Source organism: Carassius carassius, chromosome 19 (genome assembly GCF_963082965.1).
Source record: "Carassius carassius chromosome 19, fCarCar2.1, whole genome shotgun sequence".
Taxonomy (NCBI): Eukaryota; Metazoa; Chordata; class Actinopteri; order Cypriniformes; family Cyprinidae; genus Carassius; species Carassius carassius.
Window position 1 is genome coordinate 2,522,913 of NC_081773.1, and position 21,785 is coordinate 2,544,697.

The window sequence follows — 21,785 nt, forward strand, 5'->3', positions numbered from 1 at the left end:
CCAGTCATTGATTGACGTGCAGCTTTAGTATTTCTGTCATGGTCGCTTCGCTCATTGGTCGGACGCGGCTCGTCGCGCGCTCCGATTGGCTGAGTATTGCAGCCAGCTGTACTTCAAAGCACGCGCTCACTATACAACTCGAGTAGAGAGAGTAAAGCTTCAGCGCACTGTGCCTCAGTCACACTGGAACACTGAGTCATTGTTCTCTTCAACTAGCTGTCTAGGAAGGGCCCTGGATATGGCTACGTCTATACTTGGGGTAAGCAAGCGCTTCTTTATTTTAATTCGACGCATTTTCGTTCTTTTTGTTGCATTAACAATACTGACATTTCAGTGTTGCTTGCTTTCTTGCTTTCAAACTTTTCAGTGGCTTTTATTTACGTTCTTAAAACGAATGATGCCACAAGAGAACATTTTCAACTTTCACAGAGAGATTTTAATTTTTAGGATATCAGCTTTTGTACTTTAAATGAAGGCTGATCTGAAGAAGCTATAACGAAACAACTTGAAAACCACGTTCAGCGAAACGATTCTTTCTGGAAAATAATAATAATAATAATAATAGTAATTATAATAACAATAAAGTAATGAATTCATTAGTGTATTAATATTACTTAAGTTAGCCTATTAAAAATATACTACCGTAATGTAAGTCTTTAAGACATGACAACTCGTACAACTATTTGGAATTACAGCAGGAAAAAAATCACGCTTGTTTTGGTTTTATTCGGGCTTTCAGTTAACACTTGCTGGATTGTTTGATTTTCATAACAGCCCGACTATGTTTTACAGTCGAGTAAAGTGCCTAAACTTCTCATCCAAACAGGAAGAGCCGCGGTTTGGAACTACCCCTTTAGCGATGCTGGCTGCAACCTGCAACAAAATTGGCAACACCAGTCCTCTCACGACTCTGCCCGACTCCAGCGCGTTTTCCAAAGGCGGATTTCATCCCTGGAAAAGATCGTCGTCGAGCTGCAACCTGGGCTCCAGCCTGCCCGGATTCACCGTCGCCACAAGCCGAAGCACCTCGGGACTATCGAGCAGCACCGGCTCGGGAAACAGCGCGTTCTGCCTGGCCTCGACCTCGCCGACCTCCTCCGCGTTCTCCGCCGAGTACAGCAGCTTGTTCTCCAACACGGCGAGCGTTTCCTCGCAGGAGTCAGGACAGTCCGCCTTCATTTCCAAAGTTCACTCGTCGGCAGAGACTTTATATCCGCGGGTCGGCATGGCGCACCCTTACGAATCATGGTACAAGTCCGGCTTTCACTCCACCATCTCTGGCGAGGTGGCCAACGGCGCGTCCACGTGGTGGGACGTGCACACGAACCCGGGCTCGTGGCTCGAGGTGCAAAACCCAGCCGGCAGTTTGCAAAGTTCACTGCACTCCGGAACCCCCCAAGCCATCCACTCGCAGCTCAGCGGCTACAACCCAGACTTCTCCAGCCTTACGCACTCCGCGTTCAGCTCCACCGGCATCAGCCCCACTGCGTCCCACCTCCTGTCCACCAGCCAGCACCTGTTGACGCAGGAGGGCTTCAAAACTGTGATCCCCACTTACACAGACGCGTCGGCCACTAACGCTATGATCTCCGGCGCCAGCTCGGGCATAGGGACCTCGTCCAGGTCCTCCAAGAGATACTCCGGACGCGCCACATGCGACTGCCCGAACTGCCAAGAGGCGGAGCGGCTCGGGCCTGCGGGGGCCAGCCTGCGGAGGAAAGGACTCCATAGCTGTCACATCCCGGGCTGCGGTAAAGTCTACGGGAAAACGTCTCACCTCAAAGCGCACCTGAGGTGGCACACTGGCGAGAGGCCCTTCGTGTGCAACTGGCTTTTTTGCGGCAAACGGTTCACCAGGTCAGACGAGCTCCAGAGGCACCTGCGCACTCACACCGGCGAGAAACGGTTTGCTTGTCCGGTGTGCAACAAGCGCTTCATGAGGAGCGACCACCTGAGCAAACACATTAAAACACACACCGCTGGAGGCGGGGGCAAAAAGGGCAGCGACAGTGACACCGACACCAGCAACCTGGAGACGCCCAGGTCCGAGTCGCCCGAACTGATTTTAGAGGGTGTGAACCCACGGGTCACGGTCAAAGATCAGTCTCCACACCACGAGTCCTGAGCTTGACCTCAAAGGCATTTTCCTCGTTTAGGTGAATCGAGAAAAGGAAACGGGTCTGGAGTATGCGACAAACTCTGACATTGCATTGGAACGAGCACTTTCAGTGCCACACTGGCTATTTCTGCTGCGCACAGCCACAGACGAACGCTTTTCCTCAGCTTTCAGGACGAAAAAGTATCGTCGAGGCTCAGTGGACATTTGCTGCGGGAACTAAATAACCACGGCTGCCGGCTGAGCTCATTGTGTACATATATCCACAAAATGAACGTGTTATTTTTCCCTGTAAATGTTACTTCTGATTGTTTTGTGGTGGATCCTGAAATTCAGGGAGTTTGCTTTTCCTTTCGTCGCACTTTGTGGATGTCACTATGTATGTTACACAGCTATTTAAAATTCATTTAACCATTCCTTTACCTTGCTAAAAATATATAATGTACAAAGTCACGCTTACAAGGCTTTCATTTTGTAATTAAAGGGATTTAAAATCGAAAGATTGGGTTGTCTGGTGCAAATGTTTTCATGAGGCTTTGCTACAGTCTCAGCTGTAATTGTTTAAAACCCGCGCGTAATTATTACGCAGCTACATTTATTTACATTTTAGAAAAATGAAACCACTGCAGACTAAACATCGATACTCTTGCGCTGATGTAAACTCGTATTCCCCAGTGGGGGAAAATCAATAGTTAATGCCCCGGAAAGGCATTTTTGTCCAAATGAAAATCTTGTTAAATAGTGTTAATTATGACTTGGAGCACATCGCAGCCCCATGTGTCTTGTATTGGCGATTAGGGATTCGTGTCTTATCAAATATCTAATTACTCTCCGAGACATCATTTGTTCAGCAGCTCTTTATCGCACATTTTCCGAGGGGATTCAGTGACAAAGGGCCTCTGAATATTTATTTGAATTGCTCAAATTAACTGCTTAAATTTGCATGTCAAACGGAAAATGTCCATCCAGTGCTGAAGGCATAAAGCATCGTTTAGCTTTTAGAAAACGCTACACTTGATTTGGTGGTATGGGAACAGTTTTTCCCCCTCTCTTTCTTTCTTGCCTTTCCTGGATGCCACTTTTGAAAGCGGAGATGGGGAGAGGCCTTATGCTAATGTTGAATTTAAAACGCTCTCGCAGTCAAATGGTCCCTGGCTGTTATTTGAATATCAGTGGCCCTGTACTGAAAAGGTTCAAGGATGCTCTCTGACTTCTTTGTGTTTATCTAGTGCAGCGTCCGATCCCACAGAAACCCCGGCGGAATAATTAGAGCTCGAGCCCTGCCTGGGAACTGCTCCACACGCTTTCTGTGCTACAAGATAAATTGACCAGAAGGCAATAGACTAAAATTATTTTCATTTCCTTTTGTGTTCTGGTGGCAAAAAAAAAAAAAAAACACCAAAAAAAAACACACACACACACACACGGTCCATTATCATTTAAAGACCTGGTGAAAAACTGATGACATTTTGCAAATAACGAATAAAATAATATTTAAGGTTAATAAATCTTGTAAAAAGTCTAAAATAGTCTACAACAAAATGCAATTTCCGTTTTACACCAATTTAGGCAAGCGTTTTCTCCAAATAGCAGGTGCACAGAATACAGTTCTCGGTCTTTTAAAAGTTAATGCTGGATGCGTCGATTTTATGGCATAGCTACAATTCAAAATTTGTGTTTCGGAAATGAGCGCTATTTGGGCGTGAAGGCATTCACGAGCACGCTTTACAATTATATGGTTCTATTAAGATTTACAAACGGGAGCTTTACATGGACAAGATCTAAGTGTCTTTCAGTCTTCTGGAGGGGAGTGATGCGCCTGGGGCGGCGGACAGTGGCGCTGTCACTCACGGCCTTTTGTGCGCGTTTCTCTGGAATGTCCTCTGACTGAGCGCGAGGCAGAAGTCAGCTTTGTTTGCGCGCGGCAATAAAAGAGAGATCAAAGAGGAGCGCCGCTTCGGCCGCGGCGCGGGAAACTCAGCCGTGACGATGGTGTGAGTTTCCCGCGCAGCCAGAGCGGCTGCTCTTTCATCTCCCCTTTAGTCAGAACATGTCAGTGTTTACACATTAAATGCTCATTGTTATTAATAATAAATCAAACCAATCACTTCAGCAAATGGTAGATGAGAATCTTTAACTGCAACATTCAGCCTTTGAGTTGTTTTTCTGTAACATGCAAAAAATCTAGCTCAGATCTTGCTCAGATCTAGCTGAGCAACTTTCAGTAAAATTTATTTAAATGTTGCTAAAATAAATCGATTGCTACCACTCAGGCCTACCTTTAAAAAAAGGTAAATTCAATTAAATATTTATTTCTCACTGTATTCAGTTACAGTTCAGTTACGTTGCTTATAATGGAAACGTAAAAAAAGAAATCATTGCAGCTAAACCAAAAAATTGCCTAATAAAGTCACCCTGAATTTAAATCAAAATACCATTCCTAACAAACTATGAAACAATTAAAACTCCAAAATTAGTGTAAAACCCTTTAAACCATTTTCAGTCGTCCTTGAGATGAAAAATGTTGAATGTGATCGAGGTTGAAGAGTAATCGAAATTTTGTGTCACATTCGTTATACAATAACTTTACATATTTTAGAATTTACAAGGAGTAGAAACATTTAAGGTGAGGAAGAGACAGCTAGTTAAATGAACTTGTACATGCTAAACATATATCATTTAAGTTAATAAGTGTAGAATTTATGCCTCTTGTAAAAAAAAAAAAAAAAAAAAGAGTCAAACAAACGTTACATTTTGGATGGACTAAACGCTGAAAGAAAAAGGGAACCAGCAAATATTGGAAAAAATGAAGGAATGAGTCAAAGATTTTAATTGTGCTCTAGATCAGGTTCAGTTTCTACATTCACAGAGCGCCCTCTTCTGGAGAAACCCCCAGAGCTGACTGTACATCAAGAACAAATGGGAAAGACACCCAAAACAAGTAATTTACCGAACATTTCTCTTATCATTTACCATCACCAACCCTCACGTCGGTCCAAACCTTTATGAATTCAGGAAAGGAAATTTAAAAATATATATACACATTGATTTACTCCGCTAATATTTCAACAACGGCAGTCGTGGCATCTATGAAGCTACAAAACAATGAAGGACAAAAAAAAACACTTCTATATTCGGAGTCTTCTGAATATAACTTTATTTGACAAGCAGAACACCTTTAAAGTTAATATTCACTGAAAATCTTTCCCATTATGTCAAATGTCAGTGGTTCTCAGGTGACCAAAAGATGTTTTAAAGAAAGAGGAGAATTTACATGAATGACTTGAATTTTGGTTTGTTTGGTTTGACTCCAGAGGACGTGTCTTACGAGACAAGAACACAAAGACTCATTTTATGGAGCTGCTTTGTCATTTTGAAACTTGACAGCCACAGTCTCTATTAAGTTTATTATATTTATATAAAAAAATCTCAGTGTTTAGGGTTTGAATTAACATAAGGGTGAGAAAATTGAAAAAGTTTTGATTTATTCCTTTAATCAGAGATAAGACAATGACCATCCTCTTCCAGCTATTTCCCTCTGCTGTGCTCGGTCCTCCTCTCTGCATCTCTGCTATCACTTCTGCGGTGTTTCTCTCCGCCCCTCCCTCGCTCCCGACTGACACTCCTCCTCCTGACATTTCTATCAGAGTTTCTCTCTCTCTCCCTCTCGCCCTTGTCTCGGTCTCCTCTCTCTCTTGCTCTCTCCCTGCTCGCGCTCCTGTATCTCTCCTTACCTCTCTCGCTCTCCTCTCTGCTCCCGTGTCTCTCTCTACCTCTCTCTCTCTCCTCTCTGGGTCGCTGAGGGCTCCTGGGTCTCTCGCTACCTCTCTCTCTGCTGTGCTTGTTGTCCGTTGACCTCTGAACTCTGTGCTCACTGTGTTGTGAATGTGTGTGTTTGGAGTCTTTCTCCCGGTCTCTCTCAGAGCTGCTGTCATTGGACGAGTCCCTCTTTCTCTTGCTCTTCTTCTTGGCTTTCTTTCCGGAGTGTTTCTCATCCTCAGAGTCGCTGCTGCTGTCTGATGAGCTGCTGGATGAACTCTCACTCTTGGCTTGTTTCTTTTTCGGCTTCTTCTTGCTCTTCTTTTTCTCCTTTTTACTCTTTTTCTTCTTCTCCTTCTTCTTTTCAAGCCGGTCAAGTTTTCTAAAAAGAAGAAGGGGATGAGATTTAACAGACTGCAGACTGAATTGTTATAGTACGGTATACTGAGGACATTTTCCATTTTTTCCAGCGTTTAAATTTTATTTTTATACCCTTTTATTCAGCAATGATGCAACAAATTGTCCAGAAGTGACAGTAAAACATTTATAATGTTGCGAAAGATTTCTATATCATATAAATGTTGTTCTTTAGAACTTTATATTCTCTAAAGAATCCTGAAATAAAATGTTTAGTTTCCACAAAAATATCAAGCAGCACATCTGTTTTCGACATTGATAATAATCAGAAATGTTTCTTGAGCAGCAGATCATCATATTAGACTGATTTCTGAAGATCATGTGACACTGAATTACATATTAGCATGCATATTACTAGTAGATTAGCTCTTTATCAGTACTTATAACACACACCATCATATTCTAGATCCCTTAATGCAACACATACCTAAACTACCTTACTAACTTTTAATAAGCAGCAAATTAGGAGTTTATTGAGGCAAAGTCATAGTTAATAGTGAGAAATCACCCCCAAACAAAAGTGCGACCATTAATTTATAACAACTTATATTAACAGTAATTACACGATTAATTATATTATTATGAAGACAGCCGGTTGTGTACGTGTAATTAATAATTACTCATACCTAAGCAGTTTCTGCTTTTGTTTGGTAGTCAGAGACTTCAGGAACTGCACCTCAGGGTCGTCCTCTTCCTCACTGGCCACAAGCTCCTGAAGCACACACACACACACACACACACACAATCACTAGGTCCACTCGCTGACCATACATATACAAGAAAGGCACTTTTGTGCAGAAGTACAGAGTGAAATCCAGCATGTCTCGGCTCTCTTGAAGTTGTAGCTGTTGGTCTCATCAGCTCTAGTTTCTAGGGAATCTCTCGTGAGCCATGCTTTCAATAATTGGACGTTTTTCTGCAATCACATGCTGAGCTCCAGACATGGATATCATGGGTCATATTTGGGCAGGGCCCAGGACATTACCTGTGCTGGATCACTCATGGTGCTGTCCCTCCCGAGGACACATTTCTTCAGCGCAAACCCACTGTTTCGCATCTCTGCCATTAACTCGGAGGGGTGCATCGACGGACCTGTTAGGACAAATCACTCTTTCAGAAGAAATAATGTGTGATCATGTCCCCCTCTGAGAGACGTGCACTAGCGGTTTTGTTAACAAAGACTCGTCTCCCAGCTGGGTGAGGCGTACACTGTATCATTCTGCACAAGCAGAGGGTTCAACCAATCAAAACAACAAATAATAATGTTTTCCCACCAACACCAGAGTACGGTCTACCTCCACTCTTCTGCTACATGCATATTACTCTCTCAGGAGACACTGCCACCACACTTTCACACACTTTATGTTGTTCTTAAACTATTTAAAAACATCAGTGGTTTATTTGTCAAATTCTGTTCAAGTCAGGGTTATTCTTAAAAAAAAATCTCTTTTGCTTTGCATAAGAAAGAAAGAAGATGTAAATGATGGAAGATTCATATTTCTTTTAAAATTTTGGGTCATGCATCAATGCAATAAAGCATTAAGCCCCTTGACGGCGTGGTTTACAGTGAATTAGTAACAGCTAATGGGTTGTTAGGCACATTTGAATGGGTTTAAGTAGGACAGACAGCAGTTTCACTATATTTGCAGCTATTTCTAGTGATTATTAACACATCATGTGCATTGATTGTTTATTGGAAGAACTACGCTGACTACGTTATACAATCACATTTTATTCTGGAGAGAGATGAAGAGACAGCATTAATATTTTTTCTAATATGCTTATTATTTATATTACAATTAGCGTAGTATGAAGGGTTAAAATAGAGAAAATGTTTTTAAATTCTGGTGCAAAGAGGCAAATTAGAGGTGTTTGGTGGCCAGAAAAATACCATTCCTATGTAATGCAATGGTTTAACCACTAGATGCCCTTATGGCCGTTTAATATATATAGCCTATATTTATTTAGGTTTTTTTTTTTTTTTATGTTGAAATTTAAAAAGATTCCCGTAATTACTCACATCCCAGTATTATGTTATAACACTTATATAAGAAGATAGTATAAAAAGGCCCAAAAATATGGAATTAAACCCAATAAAAAAAATTAATAACGTTTAAAAAAAACACAAGGCAACCCAACTGCATTCAGGGAAACTCGTTCTTGTATTCCTTTGATGGGCAGTCTTCATTAAAACTCATTTAACTTCCTACAGGGAGAGAAAGATTGCAGAAAGATGTAGATATATCAACTAGCATCTGGTTATGATCGCTATTAAGGTGTTTCTTACAATTATCTAACTGCAAATATAGCATAACTGTCTATTATCAAAACTAAACATTAACTATAACGCGTTTCATAAAATACAACCACTGGTCAGATTTCCGAAAGGTAAACTAATGAGGTTAAAAACTGCTGTAAATTCCTCAACTTTCAGGCGAGGGTGCTTGAGAAGCACTGAAAAGATCTGTTAGCTGCTCCATGACACACTTACTTGCTCATTCCTCAGTTCCTGTGGAAGCCTATGGGAGAGTCACAACGACTCTGATTCGAATGTGGCTCAGCCAATCAGAATCAAGGACCGCAACTCTCCATTTTTTATGGTTTTAGTTTGAGTACAACTATAATAACCCTGTCTGGATTGGAGCCGACACGTTTGGATAATGATAGTAGTATGCGTATAAAATATTCCATCATATTTTTATCCTTCAAAAGAAATCATCAGCATGAAGATTTGCTGACCCTTCCTTCAGGATAGTTACTACTGAAGGTTAGGGACTGTCCGAACATTGTGGTCAAGACATCACTTCCATATGATGCCATTAGTCACATGGCACTGGCTCAAAAACACCTGTATTCAGACCTTGACATGAATGAGAATGTGTCAAGGTGTATTATGAGACACTGCTGCCATCTACAGGTCTGAAAGTGTACATCAGCTCTAATATAAGAACAGTAAACCTATCCTCCGGTTTCACAGACAAGCCTAGTCTCAGACTAAAATGTAAGCCTGAGCTGTTTCCACTGAAAGAAATGTGCACTGCTTGATCTTAAAATATAAAAATGCCTTTGTTTGATCTCAAGAGGGACACCAGTAATGCACTTTATAAAACTTACATAATATCCTAATTCAACTGTGTCCTAATCCTGGCTTAGTCTAAGCCCTGTCTGTGAAACCAGGTCTATATATCGTATATATATCGTAAAAGGAAAGAGCAGATTACCTGCTTCATCACTGGCCATAGAGCTGGCGTTGATCCCTGACAGGCCAAAGAGGGGACACTCACGATCCGTGTTCACGTGACCCCATTTATGACACTTAATGCAGCGCACATTCCGCACCTAAAACAATGAGAGACCAAGAAAACAAGCACAATGCCCTCATTCACTGCACTGAGACATTTGTGGATAAGTAAAAACTGTTGATCTGCATCTATGAAGGTGTAGAGCACAGAACGAAACATCACCTGAATGCCAAAAGGCTGATCCCGAATATTCATGTCGTCCTTTGCATACCTGAGAAGATCGAAAATAACCGTGAGAAATGCATGAATGTAATAGAGAAATTAAAAGGCCTGTGCATAATGTAAAAGACAATGCAATCATACCCAATAAGCTAACATTGATGATAAGTAATTCCTTACTGTAATATTAACAATTTGAGATTTTTATTATTATTATTGATTTGTCATTATTTATGTATTAAAATCAGTTTTTTTTCCCTCTCTCTCTTCTGTGAGGGTGGTAAGTGTGTGTGTGGGGGGGGGGGGTGTAAATTAAAATGCATTGTTAATTTTTTGCATGTAACATGTTCTTCTTTCAATAAAATTATATATATATATAAAAAAAAAAAAAGAAATGCATGAATGTGCCAACCTGAGAAGTGCTGACTAGTGAACTTACTTTTCACGAGGAGCTCCTTTCTGCCACTCAAACTTGTACTCAGATTCTCCATCCTAAGGAGAAAAAAAGCAATAATTTTAGGCAACATAATGAGTTGTAACTAAATGAAACAAAACCACAAAATGCCTTCCTAACACTGTAAAGACAAACACATGAAATAATACAAAAATATACATATATGTATATTTGTACATATATATATATATATATATATGTTTTTCAGTAAATGTTTGATCATGTTGATGATTAAGACGCCTTAAAATTGTGTATCAAATTCAAAACAGTAGGCTTTATGAGGTTAATCATACTTGACAAGTTTAATAATCAACAACAAACTTTAACATAATGTAGATTAACTTTACCTCTTTAGTCTCCTCTGGAGGAAGTTGGTAAGGATATAAAAAAAAATGGAGAAAAAAAAACATGTGAATAAATACACTTTCGATTAACATTTTTATTTTTCAGTTTCTTGCTTTTCTAATATTTTGAATGAGTTTGAATGTTTGTTTCACGATGTCATGATTTGGACACAAATGACCAGTTATCATCAGTTGATTAATTGAATGACTCTTAATCTACTACAGATTTTTCTTTTATTTGTTATTTGGCCCACAACAACCTGAAGAATACATGAGGAATGTGTTGTAAAGCCAGTTTATCACCTTTAGACGCTCCTGGAGGTGCTTCATACATGAAATTGAGGCCGTTCTTCACACGATCGTCTCCCATCAGCAGTCTGGAGTATAACAGACACAAGAGACAGAGCTACATCTGAAGACCTGGTTATTTCAATAAACCCTGACCCTGATCTGAAGCACTGATGTGTTTCTCCTCTGACCTGTTGTTGTATGTGTCCTGCTCCTTCACATAAGCCTGCATCAGCTCCTCCTGCTTCTTCTTGTCGAAGGTTAACTTCTGCTCTGCGATCCATACCTGACGATCAGAGTTTAAGAGTTTAGTTTCTCTCTCAACACATACACAAATGTCCGTCTGCATTTGACATCACACTCTGCTTTCTATAATATGATTAGCTGATCAAACCGAAATCATTACGACCATACGATGTGTTTGTGACTAAATATATCCAATATTTTATCCAATTCGAAAACAAGTACCGTTGATGTTTACACTATAACAACAGTAAGCTAGCTTGCTAGCTAAAACCTCCCGTTTACCTTCTTAATGTTGGATTTTGATGCAGGATGAAAATCTTTCTTGCACATGAAATTAGCAAAAGACTTCCCCATGTTTGACCACCAGCGTAACGATTAAATTGTTATTAAAAACTGTTGGCCTTTCCGCCGAGCAACATTAAACTAGCACCAGCGGCGCCTCTCTATGACGCATTCATCTTCTTCTTCTTCTGTTTTTATCGCGGTTGGGATCCAGCGTATTTGTGCATTACTGCTCCGGAGTGTGGATCAGAAAACTGGTTTACAGACTAACCCCGTTCTCTTTATGTTTAACATGGCCAGCATTTCCACTGTGTAAACCCCTTATTTATCAGATGTTCTCCTATTAAATCCTATACCTCTATCTGGTATCACCACCACAACCGTTACTTCTGTCTCTTGGGTTCTTCGCACCATCCGTATAATCCTGTATATATTCATTATATTTTTCCACTACCCAATTCTTAAAGGGATAGTTCACCCAGAAATTAAAAGTTGATGTTTATCTGCTTACCCCCAGGGCATCCTAGATGTAGGTGACTTTGTTTCTTCAGTAGAACATGCAACGATTTTTAACTCAATCCGTTGCAGTCTGTCAGTCATATAATAAAAGTAAATGGGAATCATGGCTTTGAGAGTCAAAACACATACACAAACAAAACCTAATTAAATCCTGCGGCTCGAGACAATACATTGATATGTAAAGACAGTGTATGGTAAAGACACAAAACGATTGGTCTGTGCAAGAAACTGAACAGTATTTATATTGTTTTTTACCTCTGATTTTCACCGCAATGTCTTAACGGTCCTGAGGGTGACGTGTCTTCTTCTTCAGTCTGTACCGTTTTCTTCTTCTTCTTGCTTTATGGCAGATCACTGACTTATAAGTGGATTACCACTATACCTATCTCTTAAATGGACCATTGATAGTCTATCTACAATCTCAATTGTCAACGGTCTATTTGAGAGATAGGTAGTGGTAATGCAATTATAAGTCTGTGTTTACTTGTGAATCCAAATTATTCCCAGAAATTTTAAACTTCCAACCCTCTCGTCTCTTCCATACATTTGTAGCCTTATTCCGTCCGGAATTCTTTTCCTTGTAAAAAAGACTGACTGAGTTTTTTCTATAGAAAACTTAAGCCCCCAATCATAACCCTACTCAACCACTTTATCACTTGCTTCCTGTATTTTCCTGCTTGCAAATTCCATTTTCCTTCCTCTCTCTGCAATACCCCATCATCTGCCAAAAAATACCTTACTATATCTTCTGGAACTTTCCCATAAACACCATTGATCCTAATAATAAAGAGTAACGGACCTATCACACTCCCCAGAGGTGTGCCATTTTCAGCTGTGCATTGATGTGCATTGATTTGACCTGCCTGTCCCAATTCTGTATTTTCATTCCGAAAAGAAAATCCTTTACCCAGTTATACATCTTCCCTCCAACCCTTACCTTATTCAGTTTGACTAGTAACCTCTCCTTCCACTTTAAATCACAGGACTTCTCAATTAAAAAAAAAAAATACTGCATTCTCTTTATTCACTTGCCATCTTCCTTATTTCAGTCTCTAATCTTAGCACAAGTCAAGTCACCTTTATCTATATAGCGCTTTAAACAAAATACATTGCGTCAAAGCAACTGAACAACATTCATTAGGAAAACAGTGTCAATAATGCAAAATGACAGTTAAAGGCAGTTCATCATTGAATTCAGTGATGTCATCTCTGTTCAGTTAAATAGTGTCTGTGCATTTATTTGCAATCAAGTCAACGATATCACTGTAGATGAAGTGACCCCAACTAAGCAAGCCAGAGGCGACAGCGGCAAGGAACCGAAACTCCATCTGTGACAGAATGGAGAAAAAAACCTTGGGAGAAACCAGGCTCAGTTGGGGGGCCAGTTCTCCTCTGACCAGACGAAACCAGCAGTTCAATTCCAGACTGCAGCAAAGTCAGATTGTGCAGAAGAATCATCTGTTTCCTGTGGTCTTGTCCTGGTGCTCCTCTGAGACAAGGTCTTTACAGGGGATCTGCACAGATTCCTCCCTTCCTAAAGCCACTCTGACAGTTATCCAATAATCCTCTTTTTTCAAGGCAATGGTCAATCTATCTGCTATCATCCTTTCCTTGATTTTACATCAATTTGAAGTAAGAGCTATTGGTCTGTAACGACAGCTTACCAGGTTTCCTTATTTGAATCACTATTGCTTCTGGTAGTTGGTAACTTTCCCTCCTCCCCTACTTTATTACACATCTCCAGCAGCTTCAACAGTGACTTTTCCTCCAATTGTTTTAACATTAAAATAACAGACTTGATCTTTACCTGAGATGTAGGCTTTGCTCTTGCTCTCACCATCTCTGCTATAGTAAATGGATCATCCAATTTTTTTTTTTTTTCTTCCTTCCCATTTTACTCTTGATGATGCTGACTCAGTGTTACTGATCTTTCCTTCTTCTGACAAATTTTCTGAATTATGTACCATTACAAATGATTTAGCTATAATCTCTGCTTTCTCCCACCAACAATCCCTGCCAGCTCAAGACTCAAACTCGCAACCTTAGGGTCATGAGTCTGAATCTCTAACCATTAGGCCACGACTTCCCCGGTGTGTCTAATGCTGACACAATCCCTATTAATACATTCAATCAGATAGATTCTCTTTCATCCATCGGTTCTTCAATCACCTGACCATTTGCATCTATCTGTATGTATACTTCCCCATGTTGAGCTATGGGCCTTACCAATAGGCCTACCAATACTATGACTGATGTGCCCTTGAGCAAGGCACTGACCCCCAACTGCTCCCCGGGCGCCGCAGCATAAATGTCTGCCCACTGCTCTGCGTGTGTGTCTTCACGGTGTGTGTGTGTGTGTGTTCACTGCTGTGTGTGTGTACTTTGGATGGGTTAAATGCAGAGCACGAATTCTGAGTATGGATCACCATACTTGGCTGAATGTCACCTCACTTTTTTCCCCCTTTTAATTTGCTCAATCACTTTTTTTTTCACTTTTTAATCTGCTCAATCTGCACACCAGATTACTTTTTGTCTGTCTCGCCCTGCTATTATCTTGGTATCTTATAGTTCAAACTTAGGATAGTAAATCTGAACTGCTATACAAGCAGCACATTGACTACTCTAAAATATATCCAAGTTTCATTTCTATAGTATTGTCCCTTGAGAAGACATACTAAAATTGTTGCTGAAATGTGAGGGGTGTACTTACTTTTGTGAAACACTGTACATAGCTACATCGTGGTTGTATTTGTAAATCTTAATAATAGTAATAATAATAATAACGTACAGTGCATGTAGTAATACGTCATAATATTTCTTAAATAAACAAACAACTGTCAAATCATGCAAGCGCTTCCTTTTCTTTTTATTGATTCTTTTTATTGATATTTGCACTCCTGTAATGTTTGTTATTTATATTGTCCTTTTTATATTACGAGGACTTGTTAGATATTTTCGATGCTTGTTTGCGACAGCGGAATCAAAAGCCAATCAGAAAGGCTGCTGCACAACCATGTGACCGATGCGCCGTTGCCCCGCCCACTTTATCCTCCGATCAAACACACACGTGGATCGACTGGACTCACGTGTCAGAAAGCAGGAGCGGATTAGTGGATTAGTTATAAATCACATAGCAGTGCATGAAGATTTGTGTCAAAGTCTGCGGCCGGTGTTTTGTTTATGGGGAAAGGAAAAGGAAAGTAAACACACGTTTAATCTCATCGAACAGAGCAGTGATTAATTTCGTACCTGGAGTTTGTACATACGCGAGTTGGACAAGGTAAATCAAATTATTAAAGGCATATCGTAGACGAATGTAACAAATAGTGTTAATATTTGGATAATCTTAAATGCTACCATGTTAGTGCTAAATAATGTTTCATGCAAAGGTCTGTTATAAGAGTTAATTGATGTGATATATATATATATATATATATATATATATATATATATATATATATATTATGTGTAGAAGGAAATAAAAACATGTTCTTATTTCCTATTAGCTACTTCAAGGTCAGTGCTGTGTAATGCATCAGTGATTGCACTGTCATCTGTGCATGAACAGAAATCTTGGTATCATTATTAGTTTTTCAGCACTTGATCAGTAGACGTCATTGGGCAAAAAAATGTAAAAATATCCTCTGTTTAGTGTTTACATCTTTGTATTTCAGGATGTATCCAACCTCCTGCGACACATTTGTAGCCTTGCCTCCATCTACAGAGGGTCAGCGGATAGTCTTCGGGAAGAACTCGGACAGACCCTGCGATGAGGTTCAAGAGGTGGTCTACTTCCCTGCCAAAGACCATGAACCAGGAGAAAAACTCGAGGTACCTCAAGAACCTCTGCTACAGCTGTAGTTTCCTCCACAGGCTTCAGATGAGCGCAGTGTACACATACAAGCTCTTATTAAATGATTCTCCTGTGATCAGTGTACATATATAGAGATCGAGCAGGTGGCTCAGACGCATGCGGTGGTCCTGAGTCGTCCCGCCTGGCTGTGGGGGGCAGAGATGGGGGCGAACGAGCATCAGGTGTGCATCGGGAACGAGGCGGTTTGGGGGAAAGAGAGTGTGGACGGTCAAGAGGCTCTCCTGGGCATGGATCTCGTCAGGTCATCCAAAAAATTCTTTTTCAATTAAGTATTATATATTCAGCATTAACTGTAATTTATTAAACTTCTAGAATTCAAAATATGTTGCCTGGCAATTAAAAAAAGAAGCATTTTTGGAGTTTTTCTTTTTTTTACACATCCTAAATGTCTAAATTAAGTTTGATCAAATTTAAGAGCATAAAAAAAGTTTTAAATGTCATAAATTATGTTATACCGAATGCCTTTATTATCATTTCCGGAGGTCTTAAATTTGGGGATGGAAAAACAGGAATCGTTGCCATTATTAAATTCTAAAAGGCTGGGATTTATAGATTTTCTCAGTTGCTTTGTTACGTTTGAACACAATCGAAATTCTCAAAACTGCTTTTTCAACGTCAGCATCATCTAGTCACGTAGTTATACATCATAAATGTGATTTCTGTGCATGAATGCATTTACATTTAGTCATTTAGCAGACACTTTTATCCAAAGCGACTTACAAATGAGGACAACGGAAGCAATCAAAATCAACAAAAGAGCAATAATGCAAATTATTATGTACAGTTGTCATAACCTGCGTATCTTTCACTGGTTCTCTGTTGAATAGTCTTATCAGAATGACTAGGCAAACAATTAGACACTGCTTTTATGATGTGTACAAGTAACTAGAAGATGATTACAGAAGCCGTTTTTAAAATTTCGACTGTGATAAAAAATAAAAAAAAAAGTAAAGTAAGATGCCAAGAGCACTTTTTTTATAATTAAAAGTATAGCATTATGCATAGAATTCTTTTTATTTTATTTTTGTTAGTATTGCTACACTAATTGCATCTGGCAATTAATTCAACATATATCATTGTGCTGATACTAATTTATTAATTTCCTTCCTCTAAACACAATATTATGGCATCAGTAAAATCTAACAGCAGTCAGCCTCATATCTGTGTGTATTTATATATTAATACTGTACATAAAAACTGATTGCAATACACACGTTGAATAAAATGTGATTTGAGTATTTTAAAATTGCACTTAAATCTGTTTTGCCATAGAATATGGGCCTGATATTATTTGAATAAGTAAAAATATCCGAAACTGTATGGTTTGTTATAAAGGTTTTAAAGGGATAGTCCACCCCCCCCCCCCCCCCAAAGAAAAAAAAATCTAATCTTGTATGAAATATATTTATAGGAAGGTTTTTTTTTTTTTGTATAGACAAAAATGACAATGGAAGTCAATGAGAACTGAACCTTTTTGGCTACCAACATTTTTCTAACTTTCTTCTTTATGTCTCTCGGAAGAAAGAAAACTAAGTTTTTAAATGCAATTGTTCACACAGTGTTGGATGTTGTTTGTCTGTGTGTAGGCTGGCTTTGGAGAGGGCCGACACCGCTGAGCGCGCTGTAGACGTGATAACAGATCTGCTGGAGAAACACGGCCAGGGAGGGAACTGTATGGAGGATGAGTGTGGACTCACCTATCACAACAGCTTCCTCATATCAGACCGCAGCGAGGCCTGGGTGCTGGAGACTGCTGGGAAATACTGGGCAGCAGAGAGAGTGGAGGGTAAGTCCTGAGGCATGCAACATCACAGCTTCAGACGGAGATCAATCAAAGCGTTTCAAAGGCCTGCTTCCGTTTCTCTCTCTCTCTCTTAAAGCTGGCTATCGTAACATCTCCAACGAGTACTCCATCACGACTAAGATCGACAGGGAGCACCCGGAGCTGAGGACGTACGCAGAGAAGCAGCGCTGGTGGAACGGAAAGACTGAGTTCAGCTTTGCTAAGGTTTACTCTTACTCCAATACAGCTCGGATCGAGGCGGCCGAGGGACGCTACTGCGAGGGACGCAAGCTTCTGCACAAGAGCCAAGGTGGCTGGCTGTCGGGGGGAAGAAAATGAGCAGCTAATTCATGCAAAGATAATAACAGTGGCATAGATTATTCATGGACAGCTTTATTGAATTGTTAGAGAAGTTGTTCTACTGTCCTACAGGCCACATCACAGCAGAGACGATGATGGAGATTTTGAGGGATAAGGAGAGCGGGATCAACATGGAGGGGTTGTTCATGACCACAGGAAGTATGGTGTCTGTCGTCCCGAAGGACCAGAACCTCCCCGGGGTCCACTTCTTCACTGCCACCCCAGACCCTGAGCGGTACAGGACATACAGAGGCTCTGACACACCCTTACCACTGCCTGTGTGCTCCCGGGGCTCATGTGTCGTCTTCTTCTGTCCGCAGGTCTGTCTTCAAGCCGTTTATTTTTGTAGTGGACATAAAGCAGCTGAAGCACACGTGTTCTCCGTGTTTTGGGGAGGAGGATCCCGTGAAGAAGAAACCCCGTTTCCAGAGCAAACCCAACCGCAAACACCCTCTGTTTCTGAAACACGAGGGGGCCGCGGTCATCATCGACAGCGGCGGGGTGAGCACGTGCCTAAAATATCACAAATCACTATCCAAATTTACTATCCAAATCAAGTGTTTCAAGACTGGAAGTGAGCTCTGCTACCAAGTTCACATGCATAGAGTTAAGCCAATCATAACAAAGGTCATTAGCATGGAAATCTTAAAGGTACAGTAGCCAAAACTCTTATGAGATGGTTCTCATAAAAAAAAAAATGTTGTTGTTGCATATTTTGAATTCATCTCAAATGATGCTAAACATGTGTAATCTAATTCATAGTATTATTCTAGTAACGAGGCATGTTGTGTGTTTGTTCAGGAGCGAGGAGAGAGGATGGAAGAGGAGATGAGAGCTCTGGAGAAGCAGAAGTTGGCAGAGATGGAGAAATATCTCACTAAAGGGATTGAAGATGCAACGCTGCTGGTTCATCTCTTCACAGACACTGTAGATGAGGAGTTTAGCATCTATAGCAACGCCTGAGACTTAGTTTATGAATCAAAGTCATTGGATTGCTGCGTGTTTCTTCAACTCTGGGCACTTTTGGACCTGAGGGTCACTAGCTTCACTGAATTGCAGATTGATTGCAGTGGAGGCATAATACAAGTGATGTGAACTCACACATCACATGTCTCAAAATGTATTTTCTAGCTCTTCACTGATGCTAATTGCATTTTTTACTGATACTAACCCTATGTGGATATAACAAAAAGTCAATTTTGTCTGATAATATCATCATTTACCATGTAATTATTCATGGTTTTATTACGGATTTTCAAAGTTTATTCAGTTTGGTAACGCTTTACAATTAATTCATTAATTAACATTAACTAACAATGAGCTGTGCATTTGCTACGGCATTTATTTAAACATTTTTGTTCACATTAGGTAATAAAAATGCAACAGTTTATTATAAGTTCATGTCAGCTCAAGTTGTAAATGTAACATTCAACAAACTAAAATTGATCATTCTTTGATAGCTAACCTACGTAGCATATGTTAACAAATTGTAAAGTGTTACAAAATAAATCTTTAGTGTAAAATTTAAATCTATAACTATAACAAATATAAATGATGGCGTTGAGGAGTTCCTTCATACAGCTTCGTATTTAAACCCCTCAGACACAAAAGATCCCAGAGTTGAATAAACGCCCTCATACTGTTGCCAAGAGCACAATCATTTAGCCACATCCTGTATGTTTGGATATCATTTGAAATGATTGTACAGAAGGCAGTAATATATTTGAACTTGTTTATGGTTTAGTCTCATTGCTCAAGTTAACTAATGGTAAGTTTACACCGTTTTAGAGTTTATGTCAAAGATCTTAAATTGTGTCTACCATGCCTTATGTCCATGTGTCATGAAATCCAGTGCCAGTCGTTTTAATTAGACAATGTCTTTATGATGCACAGATATCCTATGCACTCAACAAACACGAACGAATCAATCCAAAAGGATTCTCTTTGAGAAAAGTTGGAGTGTGTGAACATCATGTTTCCAGGACCTTCTGACCCACGGCTTTATTACAATAGATCTATTCAGAAAATAAATCCCACACCACAAACGCAATGAGCAAGTCTTTATTGTTGTTTCAGTGACCAACTCGATATTGATGTTACAGCTGATAAATCACCACACTGTTGGAAGTGTTATTCAATGTTCATCTGTTGGACATGTCTGTGTAATCCAGAGGGAAACCCAACAAATATCTGGCTCCCTCACTCATGTGGATGTGAGAGGAAACCAATCAATTATGTGAAGCTAATGAATCATTTGGAATTACGCTACAAAAATAATGGAGATGTGACTGCGTTTTGACCCATTTTGTCTTTGGTATTGTTCCTTTAGTAGTCACACATATGCTGTTTGTTGTCAAAAAAGCAATAATCGTATTACAATTTTGTTTATTAAATGGATTGCACTTTATTTTACATTATATGCACTTACAATGTACTTCCCAAATAAAGTACTGGGAAGTATAAGCTGCCTATCAGTTCAGGCTGAGTTATTTTCCCATTTATTACATTATAATGTACTATAACATGTACATACAGAATAGTACTTTAATTTAAAGGATAAGCTCAAATGTTTAGTTTTTTTGGGGCTGAGTATATTCACCTCTGAATTACATAAATGTATTATTATAAAAAACCTAAATATATTCTTTGTGTGAAGCACAGATATCCCATGCAGTCAATAAACACTTTCATTGAAGTGTTTTGTAAAGTTCATCAATTCGGAAGGATTTATCCGGATAAATGTTTTATTGTGGAAACTGTAAGTTGGCATGACTTAAACATAAAAATAACTCACTAACTGTCCACATAATAATAATAATGTAAAAAAAGAAAAATAATCTGATTACGAAACTGCAGCAACAGCATGTGCGGCGCAAAATCGGCTGGAAAAACCTTAAAGGGTTAGTTCGCCCAATTAGCAAAATTATGTGATTAATTACTCATCCTCATGTCGTTCCAAACCCGTGAGACCTCTGTTCATCTTCATCTTCAGTTCATCTTCATCTTCAGTTTAAGATATTTTAGATTTAGTCCGAGAGCTTTCAGTCCCTCCATTGAAGCTGTGTGTACGGTCTACTGTCCATCTCCAGAAAGGTAAGAAAAACATCATCAAAGTAGTCCATGTGACATCAGAGGGTCAGTTAGAATATTCTGAAGCATCGAAAATACATTTTGGTCCAAAAATAACAAAAACTATGACTTTATTAATCATTGTCTTCTCTTCCGTGTCAGTTTGTGATATCCGGTTCGCGAACGAATCATTCGATGTAACCGGATCTTCTTGAACCAGTTCACCAAATCGAACTGAATCGTTTTAAACGGTTCTCCAATACGCATTAATCCACAAATGACTTAAGCTGTTAACTTTTTTAATGTGGCTGACACTCCCTCTGAGTTCAAACAAACCAATATCCCGGAGTAATTCATTTACTCAAACAGTACACTGACTGAACTGATGTGAAGAGAGAGATGAAGATGAACACCGAGCCGAGCCAGATAACGAACAACAGTTCACGAGTCAAGAACTGTTTCTGTCAGATGTGTCCGATTCGAGAACCGAGGAGCTGATGATACTGCGCATGTGTGATTCAGCGTGAAACAAACCGACACACAGAGCGTCTGAACCGAACTGATTCTTTTGGTGATTGATTCTGAACTGATTCTGTGTTTATGTTATGAGCCCAGGTAAACCGAAGGCTTGAATGAAGGAGTCATCGCCAATGACGCCATTACGTTGAGCGCAAAAGAACCGGTGAACCGTTTTCTTCAACCGGTTTATTGAATTGAACTGTCCGAAAGAACTACTGGTGATCCGAAAACTGATGCAACCAGACCTGATGCAACTCGTGAACGAGTCAATCATTCGTTCATTATCTGGCTCGG

At 39.8% G+C, this 21,785-nt stretch overlaps 3 protein-coding genes across 6 annotated transcripts; 2 read left to right on the forward strand and 1 right to left on the reverse strand.

Moving 5' to 3' along the window:
• Positions 1-152: 152 nt before the first annotated feature.
• LOC132094863 (transcription factor Sp9-like) lies at positions 153-2,616 on the forward strand. The gene is made up of 2 exons (XM_059499496.1): positions 153-259; positions 827-2,616. The coding sequence occupies exons 1-2, from the start codon at positions 239-241 to the stop codon at positions 2,123-2,125; spliced, it is 1,320 nt and encodes a 439-aa protein (XP_059355479.1). The 5' UTR covers positions 153-238; the 3' UTR covers positions 2,126-2,616.
• A 2,847-nt stretch (positions 2,617-5,463) lies between these two features.
• Positions 5,464-11,636, reverse strand: cir1 (corepressor interacting with RBPJ, CIR1). 2 transcript variants are annotated; one of them, XM_059499498.1, is made up of 11 exons: positions 11,368-11,636; positions 11,031-11,125; positions 10,855-10,928; positions 10,555-10,568; positions 10,193-10,245; positions 9,757-9,805; positions 9,514-9,631; positions 7,278-7,384; positions 6,919-7,004; positions 5,941-6,257; positions 5,464-5,889 (listed from the first exon to the last, which is right to left on the reverse strand). In XM_059499498.1, the coding sequence occupies exons 1-11, from the start codon at positions 11,437-11,439 to the stop codon at positions 5,645-5,647; spliced, it is 1,230 nt and encodes a 409-aa protein (XP_059355481.1). In that variant the 5' UTR covers positions 11,440-11,636; the 3' UTR covers positions 5,464-5,644. The 2 variants fall into 2 exon arrangements, with proteins under 2 accessions (XP_059355481.1, XP_059355480.1); XM_059499497.1 differs by having other exon boundaries at positions 5,464-6,257; positions 11,368-11,635.
• Positions 11,637-14,991: 3,355 nt separating this feature from the next.
• Positions 14,992-19,547, forward strand: LOC132094866 (secernin-3). 3 transcript variants are annotated; one of them, XR_009422413.1, is made up of 9 exons: positions 14,995-15,166; positions 15,561-15,717; positions 15,820-16,001; positions 17,347-17,546; positions 17,641-17,853; positions 17,976-18,138; positions 18,224-18,404; positions 18,705-19,381; positions 19,420-19,547. XR_009422413.1 is itself a non-coding variant. In XM_059499500.1 (8 exons), the coding sequence occupies exons 1-8, from the start codon at positions 15,027-15,029 to the stop codon at positions 18,506-18,508; spliced, it is 1,305 nt and encodes a 434-aa protein (XP_059355483.1). In that variant the 5' UTR covers positions 14,992-15,026; the 3' UTR covers positions 18,509-18,523. The 3 variants fall into 3 exon arrangements, 2 of the variants coding, with proteins under 2 accessions (XP_059355483.1, XP_059355482.1); XM_059499500.1 differs by lacking the exons at positions 18,705-19,381; positions 19,420-19,547 and adding an exon at positions 18,496-18,523 and having other exon boundaries at positions 14,992-15,166; positions 18,224-18,460; XM_059499499.1 differs by having other exon boundaries at positions 18,705-19,547.
• Positions 19,548-21,785: the final 2,238 nt, after the last annotated feature.

Coding starts and splice junctions, on each gene's coding strand:
- cir1 (XM_059499497.1), bottom strand. CDS start 11,439: ATGGGGAAGTCTTTTGCTAATTTCATGTGCAAGAAAGATTTTCATCCT. Junction 9,806..10,192: donor AAAGGAGCTCCTCGTGAAAA/GTAAGTTCACTA, acceptor CGATCTTCTCAG/GTATGCAAAGGACGACATGA. Junction 9,632..9,756: donor ATCAGCCTTTTGGCATTCAG/GTGATGTTTCGT, acceptor TCATTGTTTTAG/GTGCGGAATGTGCGCTGCAT.
- LOC132094863 (XM_059499496.1), top strand. CDS start 239: ATGGCTACGTCTATACTTGGG. Junction 260..826: donor TGGCTACGTCTATACTTGGG/GTAAGCAAGCGC, acceptor TCATCCAAACAG/GAAGAGCCGCGGTTTGGAAC.
- LOC132094866 (XM_059499499.1), top strand. CDS start 15,027: ATGAAGATTTGTGTCAAAGTCTGCGGCCGGTGTTTTGTTTATGGGGAA. Junction 17,854..17,975: donor GCTTCTGCACAAGAGCCAAG/GTGGCTGGCTGT, acceptor ACTGTCCTACAG/GCCACATCACAGCAGAGACG. Junction 18,405..18,704: donor TCATCATCGACAGCGGCGGG/GTGAGCACGTGC, acceptor GTGTTTGTTCAG/GAGCGAGGAGAGAGGATGGA.